Raw genomic sequence first — 13,642 nt, 5'->3', positions numbered from 1 at the left:
TTCTGCTCCCAGTGCTGCTCTCCCATTGGCTCCCGAGGGGCGCTGACGTCACCGGCCCGCGCTGTCATTGGCTCACGCGCACGTCAGTCTCAGGTGTCTCCTGTCCACGTGTGCACTTTCACTCCGCCCGCAGACAGCGGACGTGCGGGAGGACCCGCACATCATCATCATCATCTTCTTCTTCTTCTTCTTCTTCTTCTTCTTCTTCTTCTTCTTCTTCTTCTTCTTCTTCTTCTTCTTCTTTCTTTAAAAGTTTGGTGAAATGTGACTTCCGGCAAAACAAGACAAACAACTTGCAAAGAAAACAAAGTTCTATATATTATTTTTAATTATTATTTTATAATTATATTTATATATATATATATATCCAATTAAAATAGATTATACAAATTCAAATGAAATACATATTTCATATATATAAATACACAAACAGCTTCTTTCAGTCTGAGCTTCATAAGGTCTCAGCAGCACAAAGCTCTCACTGCACTCCCCTTGTTATTATGGGATGTATGAATATGTGTTATTACAGCGTGAGCTGGAAGCTGTGAGGTAAGTGTTCTGATGGAATATAATCTGATCCTATAATAACTCAACGTGAGGCTGACGCAGCAGATCAGACCGACACTGAAGCTCAGGAGGAGCGAGTCCTCTTCACCTGGAACATAAGACCTGCTGGTCCAGTACGCTGAAGATCAAAGAACCAGAACCTACAACAATAATCACAACAAAAGTAAATATCGGCCATTAGGAAGAACTTTCAGTCAAAAAAACTGTTGTTCGCTTCAGAAATGGAAAAGTTATATATATATATATATATATATATATATATATATATATATATATATATATATATATATATATATATATATGATTATATTTCATCATAAGACTGAATCCATTAAACACTTTTATGACTCATGGATCAAATCCTGTCACAAAGTCTGCAACTAGAAACGTTTTGTTGAGAACTAGAAGATCAATCTGCTCATCTTACGCTCAGCAAGAAACAAAATGAAAATGATTTCTTTATGGTAAATTACATTAGAAAAAAACAGAAATAAAGCTTTAAAAATGATAAAGAATCCTGAAGAAACTGAGTTCATGAAGTCTGAACATCGAGGATCAGAAAGACTCGCTCGTCATAATTTACTCATAAATGTTCTCTCTTTGTTTCTCTTCAACCTGAAGGTTATGATTTCCATCTCTGAGGTCAGAAAGCAAATTTCCAGCATGCAAATGATGGAAAATAATAATCAAATACAAACAGGATGAACGACTCTGGACCTACGGAGGACAGAAGCTGACAAATGATAAATATATTGACATTAAATGTACCAAAGTAATATTAAACGTAGATATATTCATTTTTTCTATGTATGGAATTCTATTTAGTTTGTTTAGCTTTTTATGAATAACACAAAGAAAAATAATGCCCATACTTTATTTATTAAATAATGTATTTATCATGTTACTTTTTGTGAGCTTCTGTCCTCCATACTCATAAAGTACTCAGTAGTACCTCCACTGTACTGCTGAATCAGAGTATTATTATAAAATAAGTTTCCTTACAGAAGTTACAGAAGCAGATGGAGATGTTTAAACTTGAGATTTTATTTCCATAATTTATTGACTTTACGACACAAAATTACAACACACAAAATAATACTGTCTGTGCCCGATTACATAGTTAGTAAAAAGTTTGAACTTTTCACAGTCACACGACTCGTGAGCAACTCTTGTTTTCTCTAATAAATGACAGAAATATCATATATATATATATATATATATATATATATATATATAGGCTATATTTATAATATATATATATATATATATATCTTATAAAAGAGGCATGTATTAATAACTCATATTTCAATATGACGCGTAAATATCAGCTAATACGAGTGTAAAAAACACCACCGGTTATATCTTTTATCAAATAGTCAAATCTAAAACAAGTAAAATAATATTTGGGAAAATTCTGATTAATCTAAAATGTTTGTTTTTTTTGGTACAATTACGATTTATGGAAACCTGCCTGTTGACGGCGTGGAGAGCGAGCGGTAGTCGAGCAGACGATGGGGTCGACCACACGGGATCGAACCGCCGAGGCCCTGAGATCTGAACCCATGAACGTCACACAAAAGGTCTCAGGAGACGAAATCCAGACGTTCGTCAGTGTGAATCCTCCGTACATCCTGATGACGTCAGCGGTGTCTCCGGAGGGAGAGCTGGCGCCGCGCTGCAGGCTCCTCCCTCTGCTCCCTAGGCTCCTCCCTCGGCTCCTCCCTCTCCGGGCACAGCGGGCCGTCTGCAGAGCTCCTCCTCTCGTCAGAGAACCTCCTGGCCTGACAGACCTCGCTGAGGGCGATCCGGCCCTCGGACCTCCGGGACGCCTTCAGGGAACCACGAGAGAGGAGACACGGCGGTCAGTGTACTGCTGCGTTCACAACAGAAGAGTTGAGGTTTATCACAACGCTTTTCTGTCTGAGGTTCCTCGCTCGACTTTATGTGTTAATTCACTTCATTTCATGGCGGAAAGATGGCGCGGCTACGTTACCCCAAGTTAGCAGCACATAGCCTCACTAGCTAACCTAAACTGACCCGGTCACGTTCCTGTAGTTAGCAGCACATAGCCTCTCTAGCTAACCTAAACTGACCCGGTCACGTTCCTGTAGTTAGCAGCACATAGCCTCTCTAGCTAACCTAAACTGACCCGGTCACGTTCCTGTAGTTTGCAGCATATAGCCTCACTAGCTAACCTAAACTGACCCGGTCACGTTCCTGTAGTTAGCAGCATATAGCCTCACTAGCTAACCTAAACTGACCCGGTCACGTTCCTGTAAAACAGTTTTAATTTCTGCTAGCGAATATTCGCAACGCTTTTTTGCATCAGACTGTGAGTCTCTTTGTGTGTCTTTGTGTCTCCTCGTGGTCACTTTGTGAGTCTTTGAGACGTCCTACAGGACAAGTCGCTGCCTTCCTGCCCCGGGGTTTGATGTCTGCCGTGCTGGGACGGTGTGACCCGGTGAACAGACACGCAACGCGTTGTGTTACCTCTTTGTGGAAGCGGTGTGGACAGTGCAGCTCTGGCCCCGCCCCCCCGCTCTTCTTCATGTCCTCGTGACAGACCAGACACAACCTGTCTCCGTCACTCTGTGGACAGAAAGAAAGAAACATCTTTCTGTTCAAGCTCAACTGACAAGAGAAAAGTTATCTTTAATATTGATAATATATTGTGTCTCCTTGTAGTCAATGTGTGTCTCTTTGTATCTGTTGTGTGTCTCTTTGTGTCGCTTTGCGTGTCTTTGCGTCTCTCTGTGTGGCTCGTGGTCGTCCACCTTGTGACTCCTCTTGTCGCGCAGGAAGAGCCTCCTCTCGAAGGACTCGGTGAGCTCGGGGATGGTGCTGATCCGGTTCTCCGGGATGGACGCCCTGGACCGGCAGTTGTCGTCCGAGGAGGCCCGGCGGGCCCGCTGGTGGCTCCGGGCCTCGCCCGCCTCCTCTCGGCCCTTCAGGTGACTCGAGCCGGGCGACATCGCCGCCGCGTGGAGGCGGTGCAGCTTCATGGCGTCCAGCTGGGACTGTGGGGACAGGATGTTGAATCTGGACACTGACAGACAGCTGAGTGTGTGTGTGTGTGTGTGTGTGTGTGTGTGTGTGTGTGTGCGTGCGTGTGTGTGTGTGTGTGTGTGTGTGTGTGTGTGTGTGTGTGTGTGTGTGTGTGTGTGTGTGTGTGCGTGCGTGCGTGCGTGCGTGCGTGTGTGTGTGCAGTTGATCTCTCGGTTATCCTTCAGTACCAGGTTGTAAGTCTCCTCTCTATAAATAGTCCTTTCATCAACAGCAGTAATCAGATTACAATCAGCAGCTGCTGGAAGCAAAGAAGATCGTTCAGAGGATTGTTCTCTTGAACACACAAACAGGTCCCTGAATGCATCGCCGAGAGTGTCGGTCATTAAACGTTTGATCGTTCAGTCCATAGTCTTTTTATATTTATATCTGCAGTTCACGTTTGAGCCACACGAGGCGCCTGACCGCTCAAAGATATGAAAGAATGACTTCTTTAAATGTGTTTATTTGGTCTCACTTCATATGTCTGTTTCTGTCTCTTTGTAGTTACTTTGTGTCTCTTTGTAGTTACTCTGTGTCTCTTTGTAGTTATGTTGTGTCTCTGTAGTTATGTTGTGTCTCTGTAGTTATGTTGTGTCTCTGTAGTTATGTTGTGTCTCTGTAGTTATGTTGTGTCTCTTTGTAGTTATGTTGTGTCTTGACACATCTTCGTGCATGACGTGTTCCTGCTCTTCATCACTGAGGGGCAGACTGAGAGATTGTTTTATAAAACTGTAAATCATAGCTTGTTTTATAAATAAAAACCTCAAACTGATGTATTTGGGTGTATTAAACTCCATCAGTAATATACAAGTGAAATATGTAGTTTAACATATGAGAAAATACAAACAGCATTCAAATGGCCCCATGGGTTGGTTTCTAAAGGTAATGTTTCATGTGTTCTCCTCTCGCTCGGCCTCTCGCTGCGGGTCCTTACCACCGTCGGCAGCGACGCTCTCCGGTCCCCCCGCGTGGCCGCCGGCCTCCTGAAGCTGCGCTTCCTGTCCCTGGAGGGCCCGCCCTCGGCCCCGTGGCCCCAGTAGCTGCTCATCCATTTGGTGAAGTTCCCGTCGTCGTCATCGTCGTTCTCCGTGTTGAAAGCCGGCAGCAGCCGGAGGGACATGGTGGAGGGCCGAGGAGGAGGCGCGGGACGGAGAGGAGGCGCGGGACGGAGAGGAGGCGCAGGACGGAGAGGAGGCGCGGGACGGAGGGCCTCTGGGACACAGACCGGGCCCCACGAGGCCGGTGGCAGCACCTTGTGGAGCCTGGAGCCCCCGGTCTCTGACCCTCTGTTGCTCTCGAGGACGATCCCAAAATAAACTCTGAGCTTTGATCCCGGAGTCTTCAAACAAGTGACTCCTCTTCAAAGTGTTTCAGTAGAGTATTAAAGACGCAGCCCACGGGGAGCGGCTGCTGTCTGCTGGAGCCGGCGACGATGTGAAGCTGCTGCTGATGTTTCCACTGCAGCCGGGCCCTCGGGGGACGACCGCAACTCCAATTCCACCAAACTTTCCACTGGCCGAACACATCAAACCTGTCGATAGTTATGGAGCTGCTCGGGGGCCCGAGGCCGCGCACGGATGCAGACCGCTGGACCGTCACGTGGACGCGCAGTCACATGAAATATTCAGCAGGAGAAAGATTCTGAGAGGATTCCACTGAGAACAACAATGAGGAAGAGTTGAGTCAGGAGATATGAAGGAGAACACGCATGGAAACCAGAATCCAGCTCATTGCAAAGTCTTCTCAGACATGGAATTAGTTTTTGTGTCTTGGAGACATTTTAATTAATACAATATTAAAAAGGTACTTTAAAATGAGCTGATCAAAATGAACTCATTAAAGAGCTGAGCGGTTGTTTTGGGCAGAAAAGTCCCAGAAAAAGTGAAGAAGTTCCAAATATGAACGTAATGAAGACTGAAGAAGATGAAGATGAGAAGAAGCTGATACGACGTTGGTTTAAAGGTTTAATCAAAATATGATTCATGTAGTTATTTTGTGTCTCTTTGTCATTGTTGTGTCTCTTTCCTGGTTGCTGTGTCTTTTGTTTGTTAGTTGTCATTGTGAGTCTCCTGGTTACTTCGTGACCCTTTGAATGACTTTAGTAGTGGGGGGGGGGGGGGCTGACTATATAGGATTTCATGACATTTTTATATATATTTATCTATATATATATATTATATTTATATGTTAAATAATATATATTATATTTATATGTTAAATGATATATATATATATATATATATATATATATATATATATATATATATATATATATATATTCTCTTAAAAGCAGCAGGGTAAAAGTATCTAAAGCAGCAGGAAATACAAGTACTAACTTCTCTCTGACAGCTGAACGCAGCTGACTTTGAACGCAGCGCTGCTGGTGAGTTCGAGGACACGTCGCCTCCAGCGCTCATCAGAGCTGTGAACTGGAACACACACACACACACACACCGTCTCTCATCTCTCATATTAACCACATCGACCAGGGTGTGTGTCTATTCGTGTGTGTGTGTGTGTGTGTGTGTGTGTGTGTGTGTGTGTGTGTGTGTGTGTGTGTGTGTGTGTGTGTTATATATGTACCATATATGTAAAAACTGAAAACATTTCACACTCATAGGCATAAAGAAGTCAAATATAAAGTTATAAAGACATTTTCAACAGAGTCGTTAGCGGCAGCTTCAGATAAAGACAGAAGAAGAGAAGGAATATTTTTTTATTTTTTTTGTTATTACTTTTGTTTTAACCTCATCCTGTCATACACGCTCCGGTCCGGTAGGTGGCGGTACACACCAGGAAGTTAGCATCGTAAGCTAACAGAAAACATAAAAGAAGAAGAACCGTGTTTGTACTACAAAATGCTACTATTGGCACTACAACTACACACAGCCCCGCAGAGTGTCCTCCAGTATCCCATGATCCTTCGCGGCTCCCTGTGACCTCCGAAACACGGGAAGAAGAAGACGAAGAAGAAGCGGCGCGCGCTCACGCTGTCCTCCTGCTGGCTAACGACCGCTCGCTTGTGGATCAATGGCTGCGTCTAAGCCAGTCGAGCCGCAGTCCGGGACCGGGCTCCCCCGCTGGCAGCTGGCCCTGTTGGTCGGGACCCCAATAGCGCTGGGGGTCGGGGCGCTGTACCTGTGGAACCGCAGCCGGACGAACAAGGACGGCAAGCGGACCGGGGAGCGGAAGACGCCGGAAGGCAGCGCGAGCCCGGTGCAGGGCCAAGACGGAGCCGCCGCGGTGAGCCGCGAGCAGGAGAGCATGGTAACGCGACCGGGAGACCCCGTGCCCCCCGCTGTTAACGTATATAAACCCCTCCCCCCTGCCGCCCCGCCACTCTTTACGGGATTAACGCGTCATTTACGTTAAAGTGTCGTCAAGGACACCGACTGTCACGACGCGTTCTGTGGATTAGCTCATGTGGTTTACCTGGTTAGCTGCTAACGCGCTGCTAACGGGCTGCTAACCAGGTAACCAGCTGCAGAGCGAGCGATTGAAGGTCTCCAGCTGATGCATACTGTGTGTTTCTATACATCATATTCTGTTTATTATAGTTTGAAAAGCTTTAAATGCACTAAATGTTTTAATCGGTGCGCTTCATACTTTCACTTTCTTTATAAAACCACCCACATGTATGCACATGAGTACATACTGTATATATACTTCATATTTAGTATACACATGAGTACATACTGTATATATCATTTATGTACAGTATGCACGTGAGTACATACTATATATGTAGTTTATATACTGTATACATACTGTATATAAACTAGATACAGTATGCATATATACCATATATACATACTGTATAATAGTATGCACATGAGTACATGTATGGATACATATGCATGCAAATAAAGTGTTGCATATATATATATAGAGAGAGAGAGAACATACTGTATATACTTTATATACAGTATGCACATGTGTACATACTGTATATTTGTATACATACAGTGAGTATATGGATACGTTTGCAACACTTTACTTGCAGCCGTTCTTTTTTTATTGTATTGTTGTTCATTGGTGTTTTTTAAATGTATAATATTTAAATATCAGTTGTTTTATTGCTTGGTCATGAAAGTACTCGTAGGTAAAGATTCAGGATTGACAGGTTTTGCATCCACTTGTGTGCATAATAGTTCAATCTGTTATTATGTGTGTTGTGTTTCTAGCTGGTATTTTATTATTGGTGTGTACTAAAACAAATACTCCTGTGTTGAAAATGATGATGAGGGCGTGGTGACGGTCCACATGATACCAATAACATATAAAGTATTAATAAGAGGTACATTAAGGGAAATAACCGATAAAACTAGAAGAGAGCACGGTGAACAGTCAAGAGCTGAAACCGGCTCATGGATGTGTTTTAATAAAATATTTAGATTAAATGAAATAGTCTGGCCTATGAGAAGTAGTATACGATGTTATATAACAAGTTTATATATAAGAATGTGAACATATAAGAGTAAATCATACATATGTATCAGTAAGAGACGTCTTTGGTCTATAAAGAGATAAAAACATTCATAACGTAATATACAAACTTTAAAGATTTCTTTCATCAATGAAGTCTTTGTGAAGCTTTTTCCTGCTAAATTACTTCATAAGAAGCGCATGAAGGCATCTCTGGTGAACACCATGTTTAATGACTGTTGGGTCTTTCCCTCAGAGCCCGTTGGATCGAGCTCAAGCCGCCAAGAACAAAGGCAACAAGTACTTCAAGGCCGGCAAGTACGACAGTGCCATCCAGTGCTACACTGAGGCCATCGGGCTCTGCCCCGCTGAGCAGAAGACCGACCTGTCCACCTTCTACCAGAACAGAGCCGCCGCCTTCGAGCAGCTGGTGGGTGGAGAGACTTTTAAAGTGTTTTAAAGAGTTAGTTCATGTTCACTAAAGTCTCTCAACAAGTCAAACCCAGCAGCAGGTGATGCAGCAGCAGAGCAGCAGCTCCTGAGCTCTGAGAGCTTAAATCAGTGTTTTAGTGAATGGAGTCTGGTGTGAGAGCAGAGAGAACAGCTTCAGTCCAGTCAGAAAGGTGAAGAGGTGGACATGTTCTACATGTAGCGTTCACTTAACCTGGAGGACATTCTTCTGTTTTAAAAGATTAGTTTAATTTATCTCCAGATTTCGTGGTTTGATTTGAAGGTTTCAGAGTCTGTAAACATCTCGTGATCCTCGTTTCAGATGAAATGGACCGAAGTGGTTCAGGACTGCTGTCAGGCCGTGGCCATGAATCCTCGCTACGTGAAGGCTCTGTTCAGGAGAGCCAAAGCTCTGGAAAAGCTCGACAACAAGAAGGAATGTCTAGAAGGTGAGACTGAAACAAGAGTCGTTTTACAAGTCAAACCAAAAAAACAACCTGCAGCCCGTTACTGACGGCGTGCGGTGTGTCCTGCAGACGTCACGGCGGTGTGCATCCTGGAGGCCTTCCAGAACCAGCAGAGCATGTTGCTAGCAGACAAAGTGCTGAAGCATCTGGGGAAAGAGAAGGCCAAAGAGAAGTACAAGGTATGTTATCCACACTGAATGCAGCTTAACACATGAAGCTTCTATACAACCAGAGGAGTCGAGGTAACGCATCACGAGAGACGTGTGATCCTTGTGTTGTCGTCTTCTCCTTTAGAGCCGCGAGCCCATGATGCCTTCTCCTCAGTTCATCAAGTCCTACTTCAGCTCCTTCACCGATGACATCATCTCTCAGGCGCTGCAGAAGGGGGAGAAGAAGGACGAGGACAAAGACAAAGAGGGCGAGGCCGCAGAGGTCACCGAGAGGTCAGAGACGGTTCATGACTTACAGCTGAGGGACGGTCGCCTGAGAACAAGCAGAGAGTAGAGAGTCTTTAAGTCTTCTTCACTCTAAAGACACGCCCCCAAAATATCATGACAGACAGACAGACAGACACACGGGTAGGTAGAGAGACAGGTAGATAGGTAGCCAGACAGGTAGCCAGGTATGTGGACAAACAGGAAGTCTGTCCAATCATTACATTTGGGCCGTTTTAAATGATTACAGTCCTGCTGCCACAGATTCATTTAGTTTTTTTCCAGAGCATTTTAAAAAAGATATACAAACGCATCATGAGTCTCGTCTTTAAGCTTTATTGAAGTTCACATCTCCAACAACGTGTCTGATCTCTCTCCTCTGTAGCTCCGCCTACCTGAAGGCCAAGCAGTACATGGAGGAGGAGAACTACGACAAGATCATCAACGAGTGCAGCAAGGAGGTCGACTCGGAGGGCCGCTACACCGCCGAGGCGCTGCTGCTGCGCGCCACCTTCTACCTGCTGATCGGCAACGCCACCGCGGCGCAGCCCGACCTGGACCGCGTCATCAACATGCAGGACGCCAACGTCAAGGTACGGCCCGGCTGAGGGCCAGCAGGAGCAGGAGGGAGGAGTCTGAGGAGGGAACCAGGGTCACCTGAACTACTGGACCTCCAGAGGCTGCTAGTAGTCCACACACCTCTCTACCTGTCTGTCTCTCTACCTGTCTACCTACCTGTTCCCTACCTACCTGTCTACCTGTCTCCAAACCTACCTGTCTCCCTATCGATTGTATACCCACCTGTGTCCATACCTATCTGTCTCTCTCCATACCTACCTGTCTCTCTCCTTACCTACCTGCCTGCCTACCTACCTACCTGTCTCCATACCTACCTGTCTCCCTGCCTACCAACCTGTCTCTCTCCTTACCTACCTGCCTACCTACCTACCTACCTACCTGTCTCCATACCTACCTGTCTCCCTGCCTACCAACCTGTCTCTCTACCTACCTACCTCCCTACCTGTCTCCATACCTGTGTAGCCTCTGTGGAGCTTCAGTAGTTCTTCAGGTGATCTTTGGTTCCTTGTCGGCTCAGAGCAGGAACCAGCCTGAGCTGCAGGCCGTGGACCCAACAGGTTGTGTGTTCTCGTGTTCCAGCTGCGAGCCAACGCGCTGATCAAGCGCGGCAGCATGTACATGCAGCAGCAGCAGCCCATGCTCTCCACGCAGGACTTCAACATGGCGGCCGAGATCGACACGCGTAACCCCGACGTGTATCACCACCGAGGGCAGGTGGGTCAGTCAGCGTGTTCACTAAGAAGTTACTAAGTTAAAGACGTGGCCAGAAGTTTAGACGTTAACCAGCTTTATGAACATTAAACCAGCGAGTCGCGACCCGTCATGCAGCGTTCACACGGCATGGAGAACATGGAACAGTCCTTAAAAAAATGAAATCCCCAAAGTGTAGTGCTACTGTATGCTTTGAATCCTCATTGTTAGTTCAAATACTACATTTTATCACTTTGTACTGTACACACACATTTCACACAACGTTTGCTCATGAACATTTGGTTTAAAGTCATGAACATTTGGTTTAAAGTCATGAAAGTCCGTTGGTCAGAGTGTATGAACCTTGTCCTGTCTTGTAATACCACTCGTGCCTCTAGAGGCGATAGTGAGTCACTGTGGCGTCCGGTCCAAGTCGGAGCGGCATGTTAGCTGTTAGCCGTAGCTACCTATTTAACCACGCGGCCTCACCCGACACCTCTTCGGCGTCTCATACGTCCTGATGCGCTCCGCTCTCTGAAGTCTGATTCTCTCCTCGCAGCTGAAGATCCTGCTGGACCAGGTGGACGAGGCGGTGGGAGACTTTGACGAGTGCATCGTGCTGCGGCCCGACTCGGCCCTCGCTCAGGCGCAGAAGTGCTTCGCCCTGGTGAGTAGAGAAGAATCCTGCGTGAACGGTTTGCTTCAGCCTGCTGACGGGCGCTGAGCGCGTGCTCCTGTGTTCCTCAGTACCGACAGGCCTACACGGGGAACAACCCCTCTCAGGTGCAGACGGCCATGGACGGCTTCGAGAACGTCATCCGGCAGTTCCCCAGGTGTGCGGAGGGCTACGCGCTGTACGCTCAGGTAAAGGTGGAGCTCCATCCTCGTTTCGCACGGCGGTGGAGCGGCAGCTCGTTGACTCTCTGTGTCTCCAGGCGTTGACCGACCAGCAGCAGTTTGGGAAAGCGGACGAGATGTACGACAAATGCATCGAGCTGGAGCCCGACAACGCGACCACCTACGTCCACAAGGGGTGAGAGTAACACAGAGCTGCGAGGACGTGAAACCTCATGCTTCATCGCTAGTACCTGGGCCTGGCTGCTGGTTAACGGTTCTCTGTGTGTTCTCTGTGTGTTCTCTGTGTGTTCTCTGTGTGTTCTCTGTGTGTTCTCTGTGTGTTCTCTGTGTGTTCTCCGTGGGTTCTCTGTGGGTTCTCTGTGTGTTCTCCGTGGGTTCTCTGTGGGTTCTCAGGCTGCTGCAGCTGCAGTGGAAGCAGGACCTGGATTTGGGTCTGGAGCTCATCAGCAAAGCCATCGAGATCGACAACAAATGTGACTTTGCCTACGAGACTATGGGAACCATCGAGGTCCAAAGGTGAGGAACACCTGACTCCGCCCACACGCTGAGTCTCTGAGCAGGAAGTAACCTTCTTCTCCTTCTCCTCCTCCTCCTCCTCAGGGGGAACCTGGACCGGGCCATCGACATGTTCAACAAGGCGATCAACCTGGCTAAGTCCGAGATGGAGATGGCTCACCTGTACTCGCTGTGCGACGCCGCGTACGCACAGACGGAGGTGGCCAGGAAGTACGGCCTGAAGCCGCCGACGCTGTGAGCGCTCCTGTTAACGCCACCTATCTTTGATCTGCAACAACACAACAAGAGTACTGGATGATAAGAGAAAGAGCCTGATATAATATATATATATGAATGAATAGATAAATCATACGGTGACATCATGAGGTTCCTGTTCATCCAGGTGAGAGTAAAGGAACTCCTCTCAGCGTCTGAACTGAAGTAACCATGTGAAACCATTACTGACTTTAGAGGCTCTGTGACTGGCTTCAGTCTCCAGAGATGCTGAGAGCGTCACAGAGCTCCTTAATTTATGCTCATTTCAAGTGTTTCTGTTGTTTTTTTTAGTAATTTGTCCTTCCGGCTCCGTCGTGTGTAACTCTCATCAGCTCTGAATGCAACATTAAAGTCACGTCTGTTTGTGACGCTGGAGTCAAACCTCCTGTTTCCTTTTTATATTCTTTGTGCAGCATGTTGACTTTATGAATAAATGTAAACGTGAGGTCTTGAACACTAGAACCCGACCACGAGGGAGGAATAAAACATTAACGTCTAGTTTGTGACGTTGCGTCAGAAGTAAACGTCACGGTTTCTTTTTGTTTTCCAGCTCGCACCAACTGATTAACTTCTGTTTTCTATTTTGTTGTAAAATGTTTATTTCCATGCTTCATCACATAATCAGACGAGAGAAACCGGTCTTTATTGTTCTGTTTATCAGAGTTCTTCTCGTTTAACAAACACAAGCCTTATTGTTTCTGAGGAAGAGGAGGAAGAGTAGTCAGTGACCACGGTCCTGCTGACTCTGCAGCTCTCATGGCACCGCGTGAGGAAGCTGACGTTCTCTGAATCGTTCCAGAGGAACCACTCTGACGTTCTCCATCCGCGGTATCCATGGCGACCAAAGTGAACGAGAATCCCAATAAAGATGTAATTCCTGCAACGAGTTCACGCGTCTTTGTTTCTTTCTTCTCGGGAGAAAACTTTTGTTTTTATGCTTCAAAACGTTTTGTTTGCTGCCGTTTCATCTGATAAACAAGTTTCAGCTTCATGTTTGTGTTTTTATGTTTACGCTAATATTCACAAACTATTTACCTCATACTTTGATCATGTTTAGTATTTTTAACAAATGTATTTCATAATTGTAAATAATATTTATAATTGTAATAATTCATATTTTATGATAATAAAGTACAAATTAAACAAAAAATTACTATAATTGACAATTAGTATTTTATCACGGTAATAAAATACAAAAACCAATATTAGTATTTTATAATTATGATAATATAATACCAACAACACATGACACGTTAGTATCGGGATAATAAAGTACAAATAAAGCAAAATCATAATTAATAAAAGTTGTGTGAGCATTAACATCTTTGTTAAATTGCTGAACGAGGACAATTTAGT

At 45.5% G+C, this 13,642-nt stretch overlaps 2 protein-coding genes across 3 annotated transcripts; one reads left to right on the top strand and one right to left on the bottom strand.

Moving 5' to 3' along the window:
* Positions 1-1,928: 1,928 nt before the first annotated feature.
* On the bottom strand, positions 1,929-4,735 carry lnp1 (leukemia NUP98 fusion partner 1). Its single transcript, XM_068593027.1, has 4 exons — positions 4,547-4,735; positions 3,342-3,584; positions 3,058-3,156; positions 1,929-2,396 (listed from the first exon to the last, which is right to left on the bottom strand). Exons 1-4 carry the CDS (start codon positions 4,730-4,732, stop codon positions 2,208-2,210), a joined length of 717 nt encoding a protein of 238 aa, XP_068449128.1. The 5' UTR covers positions 4,733-4,735; the 3' UTR covers positions 1,929-2,207.
* A 1,811-nt stretch (positions 4,736-6,546) lies between these two features.
* On the top strand, positions 6,547-13,172 carry tomm70a (translocase of outer mitochondrial membrane 70 homolog A (S. cerevisiae)). 2 transcript variants are annotated; one of them, XM_068593130.1, is made up of 12 exons: positions 6,547-6,855; positions 8,294-8,467; positions 8,810-8,936; positions 9,024-9,133; positions 9,249-9,397; positions 9,774-9,981; positions 10,547-10,681; positions 11,217-11,324; positions 11,405-11,521; positions 11,593-11,690; positions 11,909-12,031; positions 12,116-13,172. In XM_068593130.1, exons 1-12 carry the CDS (start codon positions 6,643-6,645, stop codon positions 12,267-12,269), a joined length of 1,716 nt encoding a protein of 571 aa, XP_068449231.1. In that variant the 5' UTR covers positions 6,547-6,642; the 3' UTR covers positions 12,270-13,172. The 2 variants fall into 2 exon arrangements, with proteins under 2 accessions (XP_068449231.1, XP_068449230.1); XM_068593129.1 differs by having other exon boundaries at positions 6,548-6,879.
* Positions 13,173-13,642: the final 470 nt, after the last annotated feature.

Source organism: Clinocottus analis, unplaced genomic scaffold (assembly GCF_023055335.1).
Source record: "Clinocottus analis isolate CAN_PGR_092001 unplaced genomic scaffold, fCliAna1.0.p SCAF_28, whole genome shotgun sequence".
Taxonomy (NCBI): domain Eukaryota; kingdom Metazoa; phylum Chordata; class Actinopteri; order Perciformes; family Cottidae; genus Clinocottus; species Clinocottus analis.
Note: the sequence above shows the minus strand (reverse complement) of the source record. Positions and strands in the feature narration are given on the sequence as shown.

Excerpts from the sequence above, each read along its gene's own strand:
- lnp1 (XM_068593027.1), bottom strand. The coding sequence starts at position 4,732 with ATGTCCCTCCGGCTGCTGCCGGCTTTCAACACGGAGAACGACGATGAC. Across the intron at positions 3,585-4,546 it reads GAGCGTCGCTGCCGACGGTG|TCCCAGCTGGACGCCATGAA; the intron begins GTAAGGACCCGC and ends CTGTCCCCACAG. Across the intron at positions 2,397-3,057 it reads CACACCGCTTCCACAAAGAG|GCGTCCCGGAGGTCCGAGGG; the intron begins GTAACACAACGC and ends GGTTCCCTGAAG.
- tomm70a (XM_068593129.1), top strand. The coding sequence starts at position 6,643 with ATGGCTGCGTCTAAGCCAGTCGAGCCGCAGTCCGGGACCGGGCTCCCC. Across the intron at positions 6,880-8,293 it reads GCCGCGAGCAGGAGAGCATG|AGCCCGTTGGATCGAGCTCA; the intron begins GTAACGCGACCG and ends TCTTTCCCTCAG. Across the intron at positions 11,325-11,404 it reads CGCAGAAGTGCTTCGCCCTG|TACCGACAGGCCTACACGGG; the intron begins GTGAGTAGAGAA and ends TGTGTTCCTCAG.